The 23,495-nt window shown below is 36.4% G+C and overlaps 3 protein-coding genes and 1 long non-coding RNA gene across 4 annotated transcripts; 2 read left to right on the top strand and 2 right to left on the bottom strand.

The window, feature by feature from the left end:
* The first annotated feature begins 671 nt into the window (after window positions 1-671).
* On the top strand, window positions 672-3,481 carry LOC132114803 (legumain-like). The gene is made up of 5 exons (XM_059523134.1): window positions 672-766; window positions 898-995; window positions 2,309-2,390; window positions 2,493-2,563; window positions 3,382-3,481. Exons 1-5 carry the CDS (start codon window positions 701-703, stop codon window positions 3,479-3,481), a joined length of 417 nt encoding a protein of 138 aa, XP_059379117.1. The 5' UTR covers window positions 672-700.
* Window positions 3,482-4,027: 546 nt separating this feature from the next.
* On the top strand, window positions 4,028-4,934 carry LOC132115104 (legumain-like). The gene is made up of 4 exons (XM_059523504.1): window positions 4,028-4,203; window positions 4,359-4,477; window positions 4,582-4,683; window positions 4,817-4,934. Exons 1-4 carry the CDS (start codon window positions 4,137-4,139, stop codon window positions 4,856-4,858), a joined length of 330 nt encoding a protein of 109 aa, XP_059379487.1. The 5' UTR covers window positions 4,028-4,136; the 3' UTR covers window positions 4,859-4,934.
* Window positions 4,935-8,103: 3,169 nt separating this feature from the next.
* On the bottom strand, window positions 8,104-10,692 carry LOC132114800 (uncharacterized). Its single transcript, XM_059523133.1, has 3 exons — window positions 10,450-10,692; window positions 9,895-10,356; window positions 8,104-8,149 (listed from the first exon to the last, which is right to left on the bottom strand). Exons 1-3 carry the CDS (start codon window positions 10,575-10,577, stop codon window positions 8,104-8,106), a joined length of 636 nt encoding a protein of 211 aa, XP_059379116.1. The 5' UTR covers window positions 10,578-10,692.
* Window positions 10,693-10,790: 98 nt separating this feature from the next.
* On the bottom strand, window positions 10,791-11,553 carry LOC132115102 (uncharacterized). Its single transcript, XR_009425413.1, has 3 exons — window positions 11,492-11,553; window positions 11,130-11,207; window positions 10,791-11,043 (listed from the first exon to the last, which is right to left on the bottom strand). It is a non-coding gene; the product is annotated as an uncharacterized LOC132115102 (long non-coding RNA).
* Between the last annotated feature and the right edge of the window lie 11,942 nt (window positions 11,554-23,495).

Raw genomic sequence — 23,495 nt, 5'->3', positions numbered from 1 at the left:
AAGGTCACAGATTCATAATTGCAAGGTTTAAAATTGGAATCTTTTTTTTTTCATTTTTTTTTTTTTTTACGATAACAGATGACACGTGCAAATATAGGGGAGCAGCTGCTTTTTCCACTTCAACTGCCATCAATTAAATTATGGGAAATATTGCACAATAATAAATAGACGGCTCCCACCCACACAGATTCTCCGCCCATGAGTCTGAAAAGAATGGAAGAAAATGCCTATATAAAGACAGAGATCATCTGTTTAAAAGCACAAGAAATCATCTGGACATCCACAGAGGAACACCTGATACTCATCACTGGTATGATGACATATGATCCACTCGACTACATCAATAATCTTAACCACTAAACACTTTCTATTTAATTATGTAGATCATCCAGTTAAACAGAAACTTCAAATATTTCTTGATCAGTTAAATTACTGTATTTTTTTAAAAAGTATTTTTAACATTATGATAACTGATTGAAATGTCAGCACTTCATATACTGAATGCATAAATTAAATTTTATTACATAAATTACATAAATTATCACCTAGTTTTGGGTTTCTTTTTGGCATTACAATTGTATGAGCCATCACAAAATTATGTTAGATGATTAAAAGCTCTGTAATAATATACATTTAATTTTAAAATGTTATTATTATTGTTTTAAATTCCAACAGACTTTGCTTTGAAAAGGCTAAAAAAATGTCTGGAAAAAAATGGGTTCTCCTTGTCGCCGGCTCAAAGGACTGGGAAAATTACCAACACCAAGTTTGTCCTTCTTTTAATATTCTTTATTTTCAAGACATATTGCTCATACATTTTTAAAGGTGTTCTGTACCACAGTTTGTGTATGATGACAGTAAGTAGTGAACATGAAAATAATCTGTTCTGTGTTTTAGGCCAATGTGTGCGGTCTATATCAGATAATTAAGAAACATGGGATTCCTGATGAGCAGATTGTGGTGATGATGTATGATGACATTGCTGACAATCCAAAGTGAGTAATTTCCTGAAGTTTTTGAGCATCATGTGTTTCATGGCTGATCTCAATCTTCAGGGCTCCCCACACAGCTATTTAGTGGAGCTAACAACAGTGTAATGGACAGTTGTCATATTTCCGAGCTTCTCAAAAGGAAAAGAGGACTGTCATAGAGAAAGACAGTAAATACGAGTTTTGCATTCCAGTTTGCCACGCGATATACAGTACCATTTCCACAAATTTCCAAAAGAGAAAAAATTGAGAGATTGATGACAGAAGTCAGAAGAGAGAAATAGTTCAAGTTTTTCATCACTCCCTCAGCCATATATTAGAATCACCCTCATAACAATGTTAATTAGCTTTTTGTAATATAATGTCAAAGTCATATAATACTAACTATAGGGCCCTATTTTAACGATCTAAGCGCAATGTGTAAAGCGCACAGTGCAGGTGCACTCAGGGCGTGTCCAAATCCACTTGTACTATTTTAACGATGGACAAACGGTTGGCGCGCCCGGGCGCATGGTCTAAACGGGATGTCCCTACTATTCTCTTAATGAGTAATGGGTGTTTTTTGGGCGTAACGTGCAATAAACCAATCAGAGTGTCATTTTCCATTCCCTTTGAGAGCCAGTTGCGCCCGTGCCATGATGGATTTGCTATTTACACGGCGGAATTTGACAAGCGCAAAGACAGAACGCGTCTCCGATATAAAACGGAGCTGCTCGTGTACGAGCAAATAGATTCTGATACATGCGATGACTATCCATTATGGCATGTAGGCATATATATATATATATATATATATATATATATATATATATATATATATATATATATATATATATATATATATAATTAGCCTACAAAAAATCTTATGCATTGCAATACTTTAATTTTTAATATTTGGCATGTTTGTGTGCTGCTGTGCGTCCCTGCAAGCAGCGTGTACGCTCATTGTGGACCGGCCTATACTAACAGGTTTGAGTTGGTCTATGGCGCAGTCTATTTTCAGCTCCTTAAAATAGCTTTGCGCCAGCAATGTACCTGAACACACCTCTTTTTTAGACCAGCACGCACATGGGTGCAAAAATGGGCGCAAATTCATTTGCTAATTAAACGACATGGCGCTGGATGGGAAAATGCGAACTGTGCCGGACTGAATCTAGCAAACACACTTGTGCTGCACCTTGTGTCGCATTGCGCTGGGTGTATTATAGTGGCCATAGGGTTAAAATGTAGGCTAAATTTATACAGTGTAATAACAGAAGTATAGTACAAAAATGTAATAATTAAAAAAAAACTTTGTTCCTTTTCTTCTCTGCCTGCAGAAACCCAACTAATGGAACCGTTGTCAGTGTAGTTAATGACACAGACGTGTACTCAGGAGTTCCAAAAGACTACACTGGAAAGGTAACATTTAGAATGTTATTGTTTTGATGTTTTTATTCCATTTCTGAGCACAATTATAGCTTATAACATTAATGATCAATTATGGCAATGATGATCTTAAAGGATGTGACCCCACAAAACTTCCTGGCTGCTCTTCAAGGGGATGAGAGTACAGAAAAAAAAGTCATAAAAAGGTTTGTTTGACTGTTTAAGAAATCTTTCACTACTATGATATGCTATATAATACCTTTTTATTTTATTTTATTTTACCTTAAATAGTATTTCACTTTTGTGTAAGGGCCAAGCACTGAATGTAAGGAAGCAGCACATGTTGTAACTTTTGTGTTATTGAGTGATTGTCAAAATACACAAAGATTTTCTATGAATTAGATGACTGCACAACCTACAAAAAGCAATCACATTATAAATAATTTTACATGAGGATGTTGGAAACTGCTTTGCTTACAAATACCATTGATGATATGATGTACAGCTAAATAATTGCAATTTATCTGCGGCTTCTGTGCTTGGCCTCGTAATCACTGCTTGCAGCTAATATGTGACCTTGGAACACAAAAGGGTCAAATTTTTTTTAATTGAGATTTATACATCATCTACAAGCTGAATAAATAAGCTTTCTATTGATGTATGGTTTGTTAGGATCGGACAATATTTGTTCGAGATAGAACTATTTGAAAATCTGAGGGTGCCAAAAAATCTGAATATTGAGAAAATCGGCTTTAAATCGGTCCAAATGAAATCCGTGGCAAAGCATATTACTAATCAAAAATTAAGTTTTAATATATTTATGGTAGGACATTTACAAAATATCCTAATGGAACATGATCTTTACTTAATATCCTTAAGATTTTGGCCTATACAATGTTTTTTTGGTGATTGCTACAAATATACCTCAGTGACTTGTTTTGACTGGTTTTGTGGTCCAGGGTCACATATACTCTATGAATTTGCAGCTTAATTGAAGAACCATTATTATTTTCATTTAATGCAGTGGAGAAAATGACAACATATACATCTACATGTCCGGTCTGGGAAATGAAGGCACATTTGAATTTCCTGAGGAGTCAGTAAGTATAAAACACAAAGACTGAAGAGATATGTGTGCATATTAAAGTACTATTTAGCTGAACTTGTAATAAATAAATAAAATAAAAAATATTAATATATTATTTTATTATTATTATTAATAATAATATCAGAAGTAGAAGGCTAGTACTGGTAAAAAGGAAAAATTGCTTAAAATCTTAGTTTTTTTGTTTGTTTGTTTGTTTGTTTATAAGTGATCATCTTTTTTTTAAAACACTATTAACCATGTAGTTATGAATTTTAGAAAACATTTCATAGGATAAAATTATTAATTCAATATTGCGCATGTAAATAGATGAATTAAGACATATGACTTATTGTTTTTAACCTGACATCCTGCTGAATTATAGACCATTAATTCAGTATTTTTATTACAGCTTCATCAGAGTGATCTCGTTGGTGCAATTAACCGCTTGCATCATGAAAAGAAATTCTCAAAGGTATGTATTAAATTAATGTTTTATTTTTACATATATTCCATATATGCAGAGAGAGTGAGAGAGATGGATTTTGTTTACTAATATACTGAACTTAAACATCATTTGCATCACTTAACAAATCCCAATCTTTCATCTGATAGGAAATTTAAACCAAATGAATCTTCTTGACAGTAATTTTAAATATCGCTAACTGTTTTCTCAATGCAAATATGCGCTGCAGATGGTGATATTCATGACCAGCAGTTACTCTGCAACAATGTTTGAAGATCTTGCCCCTAATGTAGATGGTAAGGAGAAACAAACTAACAGCCTTATATGTACCTTATATGTAATCAGAGTTGGGCTCACACTAGATTTTATTTGAAAGGATTGTGCCCATAATCTATTTTCCAAAAAATAAATTAATAAAACCTTTCTGATCTGCTCTGAATCTATCACGCAGCCTATGCATTGACTGCATGTACTAAATATATCCAGAGCTCTCCCAGTGATTACAATGACATCAGAAAAATCTACCTCTCTGATAAATTCTCATCTGCTTGGCTGAAGGACATTAATGAGGTAAACAACTTTAACTGCATATGGCCAAATAGTTTAATATTCTGATTTAATAATAGTCACAAAGCAGACATGACAAATGTGTTTATTTGACTTTATATTCACAGGCTGACTTTAAAACAGAAACATTCCACGGGAAGATAGCTGATAAACAAGCTAATCACCTTAAACGAAATAATGATCTCTGCCCTTGCCAGTTTGGGAACCTGGTATTAAACATTTACAACTTTAGACATTATTTCATTATATTAATATAATAGGATATGAACACATATATAACTCTATTCACAAGGTCCATGAATGTTGTTCTTTTTATAAACTCTTGTTGATATTTTTTTTTAGGAGATCAGAAACTGTCACCTCAGTGAGTTTCTGCAAAAATGAACAACCTCCAAGCCGATCGAACAGCATTCCAGACAACATCTTTCTGATGCGGGCAAGAAAATGACATGAGTAAATAGTAATCTGATGACCTTTTTGTGCTAGTCTTTTATGTTGATCAAGACTACATTTGTTCAAGCAAAAATAGAGCCTAAAACAGTAATATTGTGAAATGTTTTGTAAACAATAAAACTGGGAATAAGGTTAAACGTCAAATGATTGTGTGTTTTTTTTTAATCATTTGACACCTTCTTTTATTCTGCAGAAAACATTAACACTGAACATAGTTATGTTAACCAATGAATAGATAGTCTCACAACTAATGTTGCAATCAAAGTAATGTTACCAAGTGAATGATAAAAAATCAGATATATATGAGGACTGCACCTTCTGATTTGCTTAATTTTCACTAACAAGCAAGTGCATGAAATCAAGCATGCAATCTCCTTAATCAGAACACAAAGAACACAAACATCCAAACAGAAATGATTTACTGAGGCAGGAACTTGACTGGCCTGCCCAAACCTCAGACCTGAACCACTCTGAACACATTCATGATGGATATTTATGTGCATGGAATTGAAATTTGTGTTTTTTAAAGCTCACATTTGGCCAAGCTGTCCAGTCCAGAAATGTACGATACATCACTGTAAGTGTGGTTTGAAGAAAAGTATTTGATGGAGAGGAACAGTATGAAAAAGCACAAGCAGCAGTCATCAACATCCAAACACCAATGGCACAAAACTATTTTGAAGGGCTTGACTCAAGGATTCAAGGGTTATGATCCAAATGACAAATCACCTTATCACAGCGCTATGTTGGACAGATATTTGTCTGTGTCGCCAAGATGATTATGGACTCTGACACCCATGCACTTGTAGGGCAAAAATAAATAAATAAAATAAAATAAAAAACTACATACAATTACTGTTGTAACTAACAATAGTAACTGCCATAAAATCATACAAGCTTTTCCTTATTTAAAATTTTGTAGAAATAATAACAAAATTACAATAAAAACTAATTTTGCTCTTCTTACAGAGAAATTATATAAAGTATTTTCCTATTTTTCTTTTGTTTATAAAGGTGACAGTAACACATTTTGATAATACAAATGGTCGTTTTTGCAGTCTTAATTACATTTTATGTAAAAATGGTTGTCAGGCCAATCAATATCAGCTGATTTTTTTATCCAGCTCATGCTAAAAATGAATAAGAACAAGAAAGCCAAACGGTGCACAATATTTACAGTGGTTCTGGTTTACACTGTATATTCTGAACAATGTAGTACGTCAAACAGGTATTCAGAGCATATACTGAACATCTGCATGCTGTTATACTTGCTGCACTCTGCAGAAATACAGTAAAATACCTATCGAGGATGATTTTGTGAATATGGTCTCTCGCTCTCACTTCATGTTACTCACAATTCTCTGACTGCTTCAATGAAGATTCTTCTGTTCAGTTTTGTCTTTGTCTCTTTCATTTGGTCTCTTTGTGTAATCAATCCAAAATACATACATTTAGATAACTTTAATTTTATGTGTTGTTACTACAAAAATAGTCTGTATACAATTGTTTTTGTTTTTTTTACTTAAACCCATTTTTTTGCCATTGTAGGAATCATAAAAAAAACACCTTCAGTGTAAACAACTATTTTTCTCTGTACATTTTTTTTAAATATTTTTTTTCATTATTGAATAACACAACAATAAAATAAAAGTGTGACCTGGGGTTTAAAGCAGAAAGAGAAAATAAGCATTCGTGATGATTTGCCCTGGTCACGGCTATAAGGCTTTGTCAGAAAGTTACAGAAACGAAAACTTTGTAGATGGTAGTATTATTGTCCAACAGACTGGACAATGTTGGAAAAAATCACACTTGGAATGTCCACGGCTAATATCCATGTTTTCTCCCATAAGGGGGACAAAATAATGCATTGCTCTACTTTATATAGTCTCTGCATTTGCCTTCTAAAAATTATGTAGAATGTTGCAATCAAGTGTAGCAGTGATCTTCGATTAGCCACATGCAGATCTGCTTGCCGGTTAGCATCAGTGGAGGTCGTCGGTTCGGAGTTAATCTCTGCTCCATTTTCAGAGCCAGCGGTTGTTCCATTACGATCCACAGACTGGTCCTCCAAATAATTATTAATCTCAATATGAGCTAATTTATTTATTTTTTTTAAATGAGTGCGAGTAACTTGTTTGGCCATACTAAAGAAAAATCAAGATACCACATACACTTCTAGCGATCGTTAGCCGTTGGTTGTTCACGCCAGATTGCAATAGTGCGTGCGTGCTACATTGATGTTGCATTGACCAATGAAAACACGTCAACAACAAACTTAAAATTGAAATAATTATCAGGCTTACTTTTAATTTTACTGCTTTTAACATAACATGTTATAGATAAAATACACCACATAAAGTAGTATCCATGTTTAACTATACAGAGTAGTATTTTATTTTATTTTTTATAACACAGCTCCTTGTCTGCGTCAACCCGATTTTCATTTTCAACCAAAATGCTAATTCTATCTGACCTCATGTCCAACGTGACGTTACATAGACGTCTGGTGCCTGCTGGGATGAGGCTATAATTTGTTTCACATTCAGATTATTATATCTCTCTGAATGTTCTAGGTTTGTTCTTTCAAAAGCCTGTGTGCAACAGAAAGTCAAGGACTGAGAAAAGTGCTGATTTCATTCAGAGTGCCTGCTTTCACTTTAAAATGTTGTCCTGGTGTCCAGTTTAATACCCTATTTACTTGTTTCTGGAAGGAAACATTATTAATTTGTGTGGAAAGCAAATTGCTGTCTTTCTTTGACATTTTGACATCACCTCATACCAATGGGGCAATTCCAATCCTTGTGTGATTGCTTTAGTTAACAATGTTCTTTCCGACATTACTTGAATAAAATACAACAAGCTCCTAATCACAACTTCATAAGCGGAAAATAGGAAGTTTCCGATAGCACGTGAAGCAGCAAAATCTTAAAGAAATAGAGAAGATTGTCCTGGATCCTCTGCGAAAGATCCCGGCCAATCTTCTCTGTTGGCCCCCCTGTGGCTACCTGGGCACCTGTGGCCCGCCCATTTATCTGAGTATAATTGTTGTGGCCCCACAGTGTGAATTATTGACAGCTTGCACCTAACCACTATCTGAGATGGCAAAACAACAGAGATGGCCTCCTGCAATTTCAGAAAGAGAGCAGGTACGGCGGAAGAAATTCCACCAGAGGCGTTCACAGGACCTGGACAACACAGATTTGCGGGTCCAGATGGCAGATTCTGAAAAAGAACAAAAAAAGCAATGAAATTTCACAAACCTCATTGGCCTCCAGTGATTTCTTCGGAGGAAAGTGAAAAGAGGCGACTGTTCCGGGAAAGACTGGAGAGAAAGGCTTCCCTCCAAGCCACCCCATCCACCAGTCAGCAGTGGCCTCCAGTGCTAAAAAATGTCAGAGTATCAGGTGAGATCATATGAAAGAATGTAAAAGAATAAATTCACGTAAGAAGCAACAAATGTCTAATGTAATTAATTTTTTTTTTCTTAAACAGTTCCTACATCCTACATCCTACATACATCGCTGGCTGTGCTCCCTCCTCCATCGGCTGTATCTGCTGCAGCCCTTAAAAGGGTACCAAGGGCCACAGCCTGGAGACGGAAAAAGAGGGCCGAAGAGGACAAAAAAGCCCTAAAGCAACAAAAAGCCATTGCACGGCGAGCAGATCCAAGAGGATATCCGTGCAGATTGTGTGGACAGCCAAAGAGACTAGAGTTTGGACACAGTTTCTTTAGGGGGAAAAGTTTCTGTGCCACTGCAGCTGGAAAGATTGTATCACAATGGCTTTCTGAGCAGAGGAGGGTTGCAGCTGCAGACAATATGACAACGTGCCTCGGACAACTGCTTGGAGGAAGAAAAAGAGAGAGGAAGAAAATGCACAGCGCCTGCCTCAGAAAAGGCCAAATAAATGTAAACCGCTGACTTGCTCTCTGTGTCCGCAGCCCAAAACCAAGGACTGTGGTCACTCACGCTACGGTGGCAAATCGTTTTGCAGCAGTTACGAGGGCAAGACTGTGGAACTTTGGCTGGCAGAGCAGCGGTCTCTTGATCCCCCGTAAATAATTGGCACTGATTTTTTTTTTTACTCATTTTTTTTTTATCTGTCAATTTTAGTACAGTGTTTGTTTAGTTTCTTTTAGTATTTGTATTTAGTATTTAATTTACATTTGTATTCTTTTTATATATTTTTTTACTATTTCTTAACTTGTTATACGGTTTCTTACATTTTTATTTTTATATTTGTATATACTATTTTGTTTACCTTAACATATATTTCATAATTTTTTTTATTTTTTTCTAATGTGAACTATTTAATCTTTTTTGTATTATCTTTAATTTTGTTGTACTGTTTCCACTGTTAATTCCTTTGTTTTAAAATTTGCATTTAGCATTTGTTTTTCTAGTGTGAACTATTTAATAAAATCTTTTATCTTTCATTTTGTTGTACTGTTTCTGCTATTATTTTTCAGTTTTATTTTTATATTTGTTTAGTAATCTCTTCACAATTATATATTTTATACTTTTTATATTTTGTTTCTAGTGTGAACTATTTACTAAATAAATAAAAAACAGACTGTGTGAATTGATTTTAAATTAAACTTTCATACCTTTTATAATAAAGTTTATTTAAAAAAAGTGTATATAATTTATTTAGAAAACAGTAACATTGGAATGCTAATGAATAATTAAAAAAGCTACACAAATAAAAAACTTTTATATGTCCTTTATATGTCCTTTATGTAGGCAGATGTGTAAAGAGATGTGAAATAAAGAACAATAATTTTGGTCTGTGTACACAATCTTTATTAAATACAAACAAATGGTAATAGAATAAAATAAAATTCTTATATGTACAATATTTACAATTAAAACAATTTACAATGAAGGACTTCCCTCATTCTTCTTTTCTTGCAGCCACTGTTCTAATGTCTTTCCCTCTGCTGTGGCACAGAAGTAGAAGTTGCCCACCCTGGTGTGCCCAAACTCTTTTTCTGGGCTGCCCTGTCCCCAGCAACCTGCGCAGAAACTATATGCGTGCACTCAATGTGGGCAGCCCAGAAAAAGAGTTCATGCTCTTGAGCAAAAACCTCTGCTGCTTTCCTCTTCCTCCACAGAGTTGTTCTGCTCATCGATGTTGCTGGAGCAGAGAGGGATGCTGCGGGAGGAGCTGAGAGAGACGCTGTCCTTTGAGCAGAGAGCACAGGTGCTGATGCAGGGGGAGGAGGTCGCTGCCCACGTCGTGTGGCCTGACCTGACAGATCAGGGTTTGCAACATGGGGGAAAGATTTAAGTGACGACCCAGGTGCAGAGGGCATTGACGTCATCTGCCTGGCTAGAGGAAGCTGACTGTGAGACACCATGCTGATCTGAGGCAAGGGAACACTCAGAGCCAGCACATCTGCCTCCAGCTTCTTCCTGTAGTTGTTGTTCCTTTTTGAGATAACACAATTAATAGGATGAACATAATCTGAGAATTGTAAAATTACTTTTAACAATAAAATATAAAATATCAATAAAACTAACCAGACAGAAAGCGTCCGCTGATTGACCTCAAACAACTGAATCCTCGTCCGTCCCCTCAGTGCTGGACAGTTCCCCACCAGTCTCCATATGGCCTGGTAGTCGTGTAGAATGGCAGCCCAGTGGTTCATTGAAACACCCCACTTCACCTTCCCTACTGGATAATTGGAGCAGAGCTCCAGACATACTGCCTCTACAATCCGACTAATATTAGGCCACTGCGCAGGACCCGAGCCCTGCCCCAGCACACACCTGTAAAATAAAATAGGGGATTATAAAGCATAAAAAGCATAGTCATTTATATTTTTACAGCTCAAAAGTGTGCAAATGTTTAACTAACCGCTTCAGGCTCTCTTTTCCATGGCAGGTGGAGGTTTTGGAGTGGGTGGCCTTGAACCTGCTTTGCAAAAGTCTGTCCTTGTGTCTCAGTGGATAGGAAACACCCTGTCTGTCACTGTCCGGCAGTCTGTCCCACAGCCGAACAATGTCAGCGGCTTCCCTGTCCGGGACGCAAGGCTTTTCTCTCAGCTCAACAAGGTATCTGGCCAGGTCCACCACTCTGTCGAATCCAGGAGTCCCGTCTGGTCCTCTGCACAACTAACAAGAACAAAGAAGATCAGTTAGTATGGATGAAAAGTCCTCCAAGTAATGGCATGGCAAAGGATGCTTGTATGCATACATACATCTTCCTGGGGCTCTGGTGGCAAGTCCTGGGAGGACTGAGAGGGTGACTCTGAATTCCGAGACAACAATATAGCTTCCTTGGTCGAGACTAAAGAAAGAGGGGAGACGGTGTGGTCCTGCTCCTCTGTCTCATCCCCAAATCCCTCATCTTCTATGTCTCCCAAGTCTGCTGGGATTCCGTCTGGGACATCTGGGTCCCGCCCAAAGTTCTCCCTGAACTCCCAGGACTGCTGCGAGCACAGATACTCCACCCCAATGAGCTCACCTGACAAAACAAAATTAAACAGAAAACAGTCTTAAAAAAGAAGTGCATTATAAGAGATGACACCAACAAAAAAAACATGGCATTATAGACACAAACCTGTGTACTCTCCTGGCTTGGAGTAGTCTTGCACAAGACTACAGCCAAGAAGACGCTGGCTGAGCTCATTGAGGCTGTGCTGGAGAGAGCCCACTGTAGCAACGCAGCGACAAGGGAGCATGTGTGACAGCAGCAGCGGCCCGGTCCTCGTTCCATCGCTCAAAACCCTCAAGCAGATAAGCCTGGAAATTTTCCAGGTTAGCGCTTGTTCCTGATTTAAAAAAAGAGGAAACATTAAGACTTATTTAAATTTACAAATAACATGAAATAGACTTTCACAAAAACACACCTCGAGGTGGATGTGTGTAATCTTACTGGGTATGAAGCGGTTGAGGTGGTTGTGGAAGGACTCCAGGGAAGTGGACCCCCGAGCACAGTGGTACACTGAGCCCTCCCTTTTTTAAACACTTCGTGTCTGTGTGTACAGCTGCACTCCAGGAGGGTCCTGGATGCAGGGAAGATGGCGCCTTTGAGTGTCCCAAATGACGTCCATCCTCTCCTGGTCCACCAAGGGGATGCCCATGGTTTCCCTGGCGTCCCTGAAGGCCTCCAGCATCAGTCCGATCAGCTGCTCTGTCTCCTCCAGGCCACGTGTGCAGCGACGACAGTGCTGCGCCAGCTGTCTGGAAGTGAGCCTGCCGGTCAACTGCTCCTCAGTGAGGCCCCTGATGCCCTGCTTTTGCTCCAGCTCCCTCCTTTTCGCCTCCCTCAGCAGGGCCACATCTCCCTCATCCCAGACGAAAATGCAGCCAGAGAGCTTTGCCATGAACAGACCGTAGAGCGGGTGGCTGTCAGTGTGCAGACCTGCAGCGAAGCGCCGCATCAAGTGCCACACATCCAGACGAACCACCAGATCACTCCAGCTGCTCTGGATGTTCCCACTGAATAGCAGCAGTCTCTGTCCACATACAGGAGCGTGGGGGGAGCGACTCCTGCCACCTCGTACCTTCTCACCAGGCCCGTGGTCATGGGCAGCAGTCCCTGACCCTCATGTGAGGTGAGCACAGACATGAGGACCTGTTTGTGTTCGTTGCCCACATTGGTGACCCAGGCTGCGGTCCCAGCTCCAGCTCCTGCCAGTTTTTTGGCCACCTGTTATTGGAAAACAAAACAGTTCAATGAGATCCAAACAAATACAAAGAATCAAATCTATTAAAAATAATCTGTGATTAATACGATACCTGTTTTGTGGAGTCCATTTTCAGGATGGACCCGAACACAGAGGTGACCCTGGCTTTTAGCTCACTATACCGGGACTGGACATCCTCTGCATGGACAGAGAGGAGCCACTGGGCAGTCGGTACAGGTGGCATTGGAGGTGGAGGTGTGATAGGCCGTGTGCTGGTGCTCTGAAACCGGTCACACACAGACAGGTATTGCAGGGTCCTCTCCATCCAGTCCTCACTATGCTCTTCACATAGTTTGTGATATAGCATTATGGCACTGTTCCCGAGAGAGTGTTCCCTCATCAACTTTGCCACATGCATATCACAAGAGAACTTGTTGCAATAAACAGACAAACCAAGGCAAAGTGTTTTAAAGTTAATCTAAAGTGTTTCTTTTTTTCAAGAGCAAAGATGTGATGTTTTCTACACACAATAAAACATGGGGGGTCGTTAACTCCTGAAAAGGTTAAAGGTGCAGTGTCTCAAGGTGTTGGAATGCTATTGTTCTAAGTCTGACACCTTTGAAAGTTAAAGCTTAGTTCAAAGAAAGGTCTTTCAGACACCTTTGAAAATTAAAGCTTAGTTCAATGAAGGTTCGTTCACACATTTCTGAACCGAACCTAGACTGGCAGACAGTGTCTTGTGAAAAAACTTCAAAAGAACGATAAGGCTTGTTTTCTGTACAAATGACATGTAATTCATTTTTAAAAGTAAATATTATTTTAAAAGTAAATTAAGTTGCATGATTACCCTTACAGCCTAGTTAATGGTGTAACATTGTAGTAGTTAACATGCAACTGCCTATGTATTTTGTCCTACAAAAAGAATTATTTTTTCATGACTCACCGGTAAGTGAGGATAGCTGGGAACATCCTACGGTGAGCCGGATCCAGCTGGTCCAGGATGTCGAAGGACCACGCAGCCAGTTTTTTATGGCAGCGCTGACACTCAAGGTATTCAGTCGCCAGAAAATACCAGCCGTGTAAGTTCAGCACCCGCTCACTGTCTTGTAGTGCCCACAAGCAGTCAGTCGCTGAACGGACCGTCTGCAGTCTGGTGAGCTGCAGTTCAGCTTGTAGGACCACATCCTGTAGGGCATCCACAAACACAGCGGCCAGGTGAAGAACACGTCCGGCGATGCTGGAGGCTGATGATACAGCAGACGTGGCTGGGGAGGGTACCACCACATCTGCAGGTTGTCTGTCAGTACTGCCCTTCCATCCTGGTTTCGGAAGAGGGAGCGGCCGATCCACTAATGTTGTTCCTTTGGAAGGGAGTGCTTCCAGGCCTCAGGGAGAAAAACCTATACACGCACGCACACACACAACACACACAAAAAATAAATAAATAAATAAATAAATAAAAATTATATATATATATATATATATATATATATATATATATATATATATATATATATAGATATATATATATCTATATATCTATATATCTATATATATATATATAGATATATAGATATATATAAAATAAGAATGTAATATATGTATTTGAGAGGGAAAATATATGTACGCACTTTGATGGCTTCTGCAACCTTCTCGAATGTGCAGGCATATTTGAGAAATACATCTTTACTAGCCATAAGGGCACCTCTGTCCAATCTGTCAGCCTCGCGCTCCCTCTGATGTCCAGACAGGACCATGAGGGAGTAACCAAGGTCATTCTCCAGCATCCACTTGAAGGTTTTGCCTCTGTATTGACCAAACTGGATGGCACTTTGACTTTCCAGCAGCAGGTCATCAAAGGGACACCCTCCACCCTGGATAACCCTGACCTTGGCCTCCTCCAGCACAGCCTCAGGGTCCTTTGGTACAAAGGGCACCCCTTCAGCCACCTGTGAAAGGTGGACTTTCTCCAGAGGGGCTGCCTTCTTAGACGGCCTCAGCACCAGCTCTCCAGCCTCAAAACGAAGGTTGGGCTTGCTTTCCATTCTGCAACAGTAAATAAATGCACCTGATGTTATACAAAACAATGCACTGAAAACCTGATACACAAAATAAGTATTTATGTATTATTATTCATTATTAAGGGTAATTCATGGCATACACAAACAAACAAACAAACAAAAAATTATAATAATAAACTTGTGAAAAGGGTACATTATCAAGGGTTTTGTATTTTTTTCTTCTTTTTAATAATGTTTGTATTGTTTTAGACGAATTTTGTTTTCATTTCATCGTTGTAACTGACATAATGTGAATAAAGGAACAAACGAATGTCTCAGAAAAACTCTGCATGCATTATACATTTTTAAAATGGCAACAATATATATATATATATATATATATATATATATATGTCGATGAAAATCATGAATGAAAATATACTCTTTATACCGAAATCTATTTTTTTGCGGATTAAACGTCATCATATCTTTATGAAAGACTCCACATTATTTCTCCCTCCAAATTTGAAAAAGAAAGGAAGAAAAACTGTACATTTATTGGGTGTCGATGAGAATCATGAATGAAACTGTATTTTTTATAATGAAATATAGCCTATGCTTATGTCATTACGAACGACTCAGTTTTACCATATTTCTTTTTACCTCACGCCTTTTTTGCATGCATTGCACATGAATAAAATACATATTGTACGCCTGTTTATTTTTTATTTTTTAAACGATACAAATAAAAAGTGAGAAAGAGTAAAATATGTTTACTCACGTGATCCGCAAAACTGCAGGGTAGCGAAAATGCAGAGTCGGTGTAAAAATTTGCAGGATAAATTGCCTCCGCCTCCCCTGACGCGTGATAAGTAGCCTACGTCGCCTCACCTGACGCGTAATAAGTTTTTTTTTTTTTTTTTTTTTTTTTTAATGCTTTATTAATTCAATGCCACAAGAACATGAGGTTTTACATATTCACATAATCAAATTAACATTAGCTGCCAGAGAAAAGAGAGCGAGAGAGAAAAAAAGTTACATACATTTCAATGATTTCAGAGCATTACGTTTTCAGTGCTTTTTTGTTTTCTGTTTGTTCCAAGAGATTTATATATAATTTGAAGTCATTTATAAAATGTACAAAATTTGGTTTACATTGAGCCCACTTTTTCTTATGTATATGGAATTTTCCTAACAAAATAAACAATTGTATAATATGTTTGTTTTCTGTATAAAACATTACATCAAATATACAAATTTCTATCATACCTTCAATTTTTCTGTTAATATAGAATTCCAAATCTTTCCAAAATAATCTTGAGTAAATACCAATGAAAAAAAAGATGTAAGATAGTTTCTTTTTCTTGACCACAAAATTCACAAGAATATGAAATATTAAGCTTAAATCTTTCCAAAACATGCTTAGCAGGATAAATTCTATGGAGTATTTTTTAAGACACTTCCTTAATTTTGTTATTGATACAAAACTTATTTGGCAGTTTCCACGCTTTAACCCAAGAGATATTACCAAATAAAGATGACCAAAAAAATCTTGCTGCAGGTAAGGAGACAGAACAAAGAGCATTTCTTATAATCTTATTGCTATTTTACATTCCTTAGCTGTAAATATATAAAATGTTTATGTTTCAATGTTGTCAATCCATCTATATTATAGGATCTAATATCTATCCAAATGGTTAAAGAATGTTTTGTTTTCTTTATGTGAGCTTAACATCAAATGTACTATTTATATATTTTTGCACGTTGCATTGTAAATGTTATTTACTCTAAGGAATATCTATATTCTCAGTAAAGTAATACATTGATTATTGTTTAAACTGTATTAAGGATCTTTTTGAAGATATTTACTTTAAAACCCTGATTATTATACCTATGATTAAAAAACCTGTAATCTAAACCTGCTCATGAGATTTCATCACTTTTTTTTTTTTTTTTGACAGTTGCACTTTCCAGTTAACTTACAGTGGCATGCTGTGGATTTCTAACCCTTTCTGAAGAAACTGAAGCAGCCCACACAAATTACATACATTGTGAAATCTATGTCAAAATCAAAACTTATGGATAAACATAATTACATTGTTTTACTTTGTACAATACCTAAAACATTTATTTTGTATTTTTGAAGTTTTATTCTGCACAGTAATGTTCATATTCAAACCATGGTAACTTTTCCACATTTTTAGAACTATGCCCAATATACATAGATTTTAGTATATTTTCAAGTATGTTACAGCACACTAAATCGGAAAGCATCTTTTTCACTATATACTGTGACTGTTTCATCTATATAACCTTTCAATTGAACTGCCTTTCATATTATCAAACTTTTAATTTGTGTCTCTATAGGTAAGTTATATTTATTATAAAAAAAAATCAAACTGATTTAATGGTTAATCAATTAATCATGTGTTAACTGTGGATCCTTGCACACGCTAATAGCTAATATTACCCACAATCTACTGCACTTCGGCGAAGGATTTGGTTCAGAACAACAAATATCAATAAAAAACGTAAAAAAAACTACAAACATGGTGAATGCGCACAACCGAGGGTTAAGCAGAGAAGATTAGATAAAGGGGTTTAAGTTAATAATAACCAAGATTTATCTAGGTACAATATTGATTAAAAATAATAAAAAATAAATGATTTTTTTTATATATATTATGTAATGTAAAATTTTTATAAACATCTGTTTGGCGTTAACTTTTAAATGCATCATTATGCAGAAAATATGATTAGAGTTCTCTGCATGAAGACCCACGGCTGGCAGATCAACATGCTACTTCTCTTCTTTCTGATATGATATTAAGGTTAAATGACATTAAATATGGAGAATGTTAACTGTGACGAGATGATTGACAGGCCAGTTTACAGTGACAGTGTGTGTAAATTATGCGACAGAGCGTTTTGTTAAAGATGCAATTGTTGTGATATTGTGTCCCAAAACTTACCTACTCTACACACTCAAAAGTGTGACCTTTTCTTCACCAAAAGAGTACATAGGGTGTAGTATAAGTAGGCACATTGGGACGCAGCACTTGCCCCTTTTTTTATACAATCTATACTGTACACACAAAAACGCAAGGGTATCGATTTCAGATTCATCCACTCTGGCACCTGGTGTTAAAAAATAGCAGTTTCAGGCTCCCAAAACACGCGATCCATCTAGACTGAACACCGATACAATACAAAATTTGTACATATACATTAACAGGTCTACACGCTGACGGGCCTCAAACCAAGAACCGTTTCTTTCAGACATGTTCGACAATCTGAGAACCAATTAACTGATGATACTCAGCATGCTAACATGTGTACTACATGCTATTCTTGCTAGCAACAGGGTAACAACATGTTCATAATGCTAAAAAATGCTAGCAAGATGCTAATCTTGTTAGAATCTTGCTAGCATAATGCTATTCACGTTAAAAACATATTAGCAACTTGTTAAATCATGTTATCAATGTGCTAAATTATGCTTACAACATGCTATCAACATCTATCTTTGTACATCTTCAAACTTCAAGGTTTTACAACTGTTTCAAACTTTCAGGCTAGACTTTCTGAAGTCAACCTAAAGTTGTCTTGAAATCTTTTACCTAATTATGAATTTTTCCCTCTCTACTATGTGTCATGTTTGTTGTGTTTTTGCAAATGATAAAGTTAATGAAACATATTATTTAAAAAAAGAGAATATTTTGAGCATTGCATTATGAATGTTATTTACACTATAATGTTTTTCCAAATTGTTAGTAAATTACTAGATTTATTTAGATTTAAATTATTATTTTTTCAACTGTTAAAACGTACCTAGAAAGAAAAAAACACCAGCAACTGCAAAACCCGATTATCTTGATTCAGAGCTGCTCAGGAGACTTCATGGTTAGTGATTTCAGTCTCTCAGTATCTTCACTGTTTGACTGATGAATTTCTAACTGTTTCCGAAGACATTTCACTTAGGCAGTCCACACAAATTACATACATTGTGAAATCTATGTCAAAATCAAAACTTATGGATAAACATCATTACATTTTTTTACTTTGTACAATACCTAAAACATTTATTTTGTATTTTTGAAGTTTTATTCTGCACAGTAATGTTCATATTCAAACCATGGTAACTTTCCACATTTTTAGAACTATGCCCAATATACATAGATTTTAGTATATTTTCAAGTATGTTACAGCACACTAAATCGGAAAGCATCTTTTTCACTATATACTGTGACTGTTTCATCTATATAAACTTTCAATTTAACTGCCTTTCATATTATCAAACTTTTAATTTGTGTCTCTATAGGTAAGTTATATTTATCATAAAAAAAATCTAACTGATTTAATGGTTAATCAATTAATTATGTTTTAACTGTGGATCCTTGCACACGCTAATAGCTAATATTACCCACAATCCACTGCACTCCGGCGAAGGATTTGGTTCAGAACAACAAATATCAATAAAAAACGTAAAAGAACTACAAACATGGTGAATGCGCACAACCGAGGGTTAAGCAGAGAAGATTAGATAGAGGGGTTTAAGTTAATAATAACCAAGATTTATCTAGGTACAATATTTATTAAAAATAATAAAAAATAAATGATTATTCTTTTTTATATATTATGTAATGTAAAATTTTTATAAACATCTGTTTGGCGTTAACTTTTAAATGCATCATTATGCAGAAAATATGATTAGAGTTCTCTGCATGAAGACCCACGGCTGGCAGATCAACATGCTACTTCTCTTCTTTCTGATATGATATTAAGGTTAAATGAAATTAAATATGGAGAATGTTAACTGTGACAAGATGATTGACAGGCCAGTTTACAGTGACAGTGTGTGTAAATTATGCGACAGAGCGTTTTGTTAAAGATGCAATTGTTGTGATATTGTGTCCCAAAGCTTACCTACTCTACACACTCAAAAGTGTGACCTTTTCTTCACCAAAAGAGTACATAGGGCGTAGTATAAGTAAGCACATTGGGACGCAGCACTTGTCCCTGTTTTTATACAATCTATACTGTACACACGAAAACGCAAGGGTATCGATTTCAGATTCATCCACTCTGGCATCTGGTTTTAAAAGATAGCAGTTTCAGGCTCCCAAAACATGTGATCCATCTAGACCAGGGATCAGCAACCTTTTCGGCATGACGTGCCATTTTTTATTTTTATGGTTAACCACTGTGCCAAGTGTGCACAGCCCCCCCCCCCCCCCCCCCCGATATAATTCTGTATTTAAACGGTACATACACAATTTTTTATTATACGATAAAAAAAAGTTTTTTTAACGTTTAATCAACGTTAATGCACTGCTTTAATTGATGAACGTGCACACACAGACACACACACACACACAACACACACCACTCGCACACAGAGATCTGAGATCGTGCTGTGCAAAAAGTAGCATTCAGAAGCTCATAAACCTATGAGTGTTGTCACGCTACTTTTATTAATCGATACTGAATCGCTACATTATATTTCTCAACAACAAAGGGGCAAAATCGCTTCATTGTCTGCAGAGAGAGACAATTTACCCCCCCCCCACTTTCTTTCTCTCAAAATGGCCATATTTCAGAAAATTTTTCATCACTGGATATAGCTTTAGGTCATTTAACCTTTCTATGGTAAAACGTATTATTAAAAGTTGACTAATGTTAATTGATTTGCAGCTTCATCTTACCTCACTCTCTTTAACGTTAAACTGACGCTTCACGCTCTGCTTCTGTGAACAGTAAACCCCGCCTACTTTGATCTGATTGGCCATCTCATTGATTTTGACATTGACGAGTGCTGTTAGACCGAGGCTTTGATCTGAAGCACCTAGTATGTGCAGTGTTTGCACGTGCATCCATGCAAGTTAATTCTCACACTTTAATAGTATTTGTAGCTCCTAACAGGCTGTGTGACTATGAGAAGTTGTTACATCAAACTGTACGTCATTATACAGTTTTCCTTATTGCTTGCGTGCCAGCGATTATCCCTCTGCGTGCCACTGTTGGCACGCGTGCCGTAGGTTGCCAACCCCTGATCTAGACTGAACACCAATACAATACAAAATTTGTACATATACATCAACAGGTCTACACGCTGATGGGCCTCAAACCAAGAACCGTTTCTTTCAGACATGTTCGACAATCTGAGAACCGATTAACTGATGATACTCAGCATGCTAGCAACAGGCTAACTACATGTTTATAATGCTTAAAAAAATGCCGTTAGAAACATGCTACAATAATGCTAACTACATGCTAATCATGCTAAAAACTTGCTAGCATCATGCTATTCACTTTAAAAACATACAAGCAACTTGTTAAATCATGTTATCAATGTGCTAAATTATGCTTACAACATGCTATCAACATCTATTTTTGTACATCTTCAAACTTCAAGGTTTTACAACTGTTTCAAACTTTCAGGCTAGACTTTCTGAAGTCAACCTAAAGTTTAACTTGAAATCTTTTACCTAATCATGAATTTTTCCCTCTCTACTATGTGTCATGTTTTTTTGTGATTTTGCAAAGTGCTAAAGTTAATGAAACATATTTTTTTAAAAAGAGAATATTTTGAGCATTGCATTATGAATGTTATTTACACTATAATGTTTTTTTTCCATATTGTTAGTAAATTTATAGATTTACTATATAGATTTCTAACTGTTTCCTAAGACATTTCACTTAGGCAGTCCACACAAATTTCATACATTGTGAAATATGTTTAAAAGTAGTTTCTCCCCCCTGAAGAAAAAAAGAGAGAGAGACAGAAAACCTGTGAATGAATTTCATTACATAGTATCTATACAAACTGTGACATACAAAGATTAATACATATTTTACATTCCTTAGCTGTAAATATATAAAATGTTTGTTTCAATGTTGTCAATCCATCTATATTATAGGATCTAATATCTATCCAAATGGTTAAAAAATGTTTTGTTTTCTTTGTGAGCTTAACATAAAATGTACTAATTATATATTTTTGCACGTTGCATTGTAAATGTTATTTACTCTAAGAAATATCTATATTCTCAATAAAGTAATACATTGATTGTTTAAACTGTATTAAGGATCTTTTTGAAGATTTTTACTGTAAAAACTCTGATTATTATACCTGTGATTAAAAAAACCTGTAATCTAAACCTGCTCATGAGATTTCATCACTTTTTTTTTTTTTTTTGACAGTTGCGCTTTCCAGTTAACTTACAGTGGCATGCTGTGGATTTCTAACCCTTTCTGAAGAAACTGAAGCAGCCCACACAAATTACATACATTGTGAAATCTGTCAAAATCAAAACTTATGGATAAACATCATTACATTTTTTTTACTTTTTACAATACCTAAAACATTTATTTTGTATTTTTGAAGTTTTATTCTGCACAGTAATGTTCTGTCACAAGTGTCTGGGTTGTGTTCCCTGGGTATCCACTAGGTGTCCTCAGTTCCCAGAGGGCGGAGGAGGAAGGTGACCAAATAAGGGAACAGGAAGTGATAATATGATAGACACCGTGGGAACTGAGGACACCTAATGGATACCCAGGGAACACAACCCAGACACTGTGACATGTTCATATTCAAACCATGGTAACTTTTCCACATTTTTAGAACTATGCCCAATATACATAGATTTTAGTATATTTTCAAGTATGTTACAGCACACTAAATCGGAAAGCATCTTTTTCACTATATACTGTGACTGTTTCATCTATATAACCTTTCAATTTAAGTGCCTTTCATATTATCAAACTTTTAATTTGTGTCTCTATAGGTAAGTTATATTTGTCATTTTAAAAAAACACAGCTGATTTAATGGTTAATCATTCAACATTTTTTTAAGTGTGGATCCGTGCACATGCTAATAGCTCATATTACCCACAATCCATTACACTCCGGCGAAGGATTCGGTTCAGAACAACAAATATGAATAAAAAACATTAAAAACCACAGACATGGTGAATGCGCACAACCGAGGGTTAAGCAGGCGGCAAGGAAGTCGACCGGAAGTTGAAGTCGGCCGCGTGCCGCCATCTTGTAGCAGAACTTCACTTGCATTAGCATTCCCATTGACTCCCATTCATTTTGCCGTCACTTTGACAGCGAATAACTTTACATCTGAGGCGTTTAAAGACTCCGTTTGTCCATTATTTATTTTTAAAGATACACGACAATGTATAAAGGGCTCCATTACCTTCTATGTTACATTATGGCCCCGTTGAAACAGTTTTTGTAACAATAGGCTAACGATTGCGTCATAACCACTCGACTCTCTGTCGCATTACCGTACAGACAGGAGGAGAAGATCGCAGGCAATTAACTTAATATGGCGTACTGGCGTTACATTTTAAAATACTATACAAAATAATTAATCAGAATACTTACTCCTGCTCACTCACACCAAAGAACTCCCCGCTCAAGCTAGCCGTCTCTGCAAGATTAACGATGGCAGTTTGCACGCACAGCTACTAGAAGATTTACATCTGTCAGACAGGTTGCTGACGTCATCAAGCTTAGTTTGAGTCTGCGCGTCAGAAACGGAAGTGCTAAAAAACGGTAAAAATGGGCTTCACTTGTCTCAATTGAGTTCCAATGGGGTCGCTGTGTCCATTTCTTTTACTGTCTATGGGGTTAAGCAGAGAGCATTAGATAAAAGGGTTTAAGTTAATAATAACCAAGATTTAACTAGTTAAAATATTTATTAAAAATAATAAATGGAAATAAATTATTTAATGTTATCTATGTTATACTTCATCTTAATGTAATGTAACATTTTATAAACATCTGTTTGGCGTTAACTTTTAAATGCATCATTATGCAGAAAATATGATTAGAGTTCTCTGCATGAAGACCCACGGCTGGCAGATCAACATGCTACTTCTCTTTTTTCTGATATGATATTAAGGTTAAATGACATTAAAT

The sequence above is a fragment of the Carassius carassius genome, chromosome 34, assembly GCF_963082965.1.
Source record: "Carassius carassius chromosome 34, fCarCar2.1, whole genome shotgun sequence".
Classification (NCBI taxonomy): Eukaryota; Metazoa; Chordata; class Actinopteri; order Cypriniformes; family Cyprinidae; genus Carassius; species Carassius carassius.
This window is presented reverse-complemented; position numbering and strand designations above follow the sequence as displayed.

Excerpts from the sequence above, each read along its gene's own strand:
- LOC132114803 (XM_059523134.1), top strand. The coding sequence starts at position 701 with ATGTCTGGAAAAAAATGGGTTCTCCTTGTCGCCGGCTCAAAGGACTGG. Across the intron at positions 767-897 it reads GGGAAAATTACCAACACCAA|GCCAATGTGTGCGGTCTATA; the intron begins GTTTGTCCTTCT and ends TCTGTGTTTTAG. Across the intron at positions 2,564-3,381 it reads GAAAAAAAAGTCATAAAAAG|TGGAGAAAATGACAACATAT; the intron begins GTTTGTTTGACT and ends CATTTAATGCAG.
- LOC132115104 (XM_059523504.1), top strand. The coding sequence starts at position 4,137 with ATGGTGATATTCATGACCAGCAGTTACTCTGCAACAATGTTTGAAGAT. Across the intron at positions 4,478-4,581 it reads GGCTGAAGGACATTAATGAG|GCTGACTTTAAAACAGAAAC; the intron begins GTAAACAACTTT and ends TTATATTCACAG. Across the intron at positions 4,684-4,816 it reads CTTGCCAGTTTGGGAACCTG|GAGATCAGAAACTGTCACCT; the intron begins GTATTAAACATT and ends ATTTTTTTTTAG.
- LOC132114800 (XM_059523133.1), bottom strand. The coding sequence starts at position 10,577 with ATGAACCACTGGGCTGCCATTCTACACGACTACCAGGCCATATGGAGA. Across the intron at positions 10,357-10,449 it reads CAGCGGACGCTTTCTGTCTG|GAACAACAACTACAGGAAGA; the intron begins GTTAGTTTTATT and ends TATCTCAAAAAG. Across the intron at positions 8,150-9,894 it reads AAGAGTTTGGGCACACCAGG|AATCTGCCATCTGGACCCGC; the intron begins GTGGGCAACTTC and ends GTTCTTTTTCAG.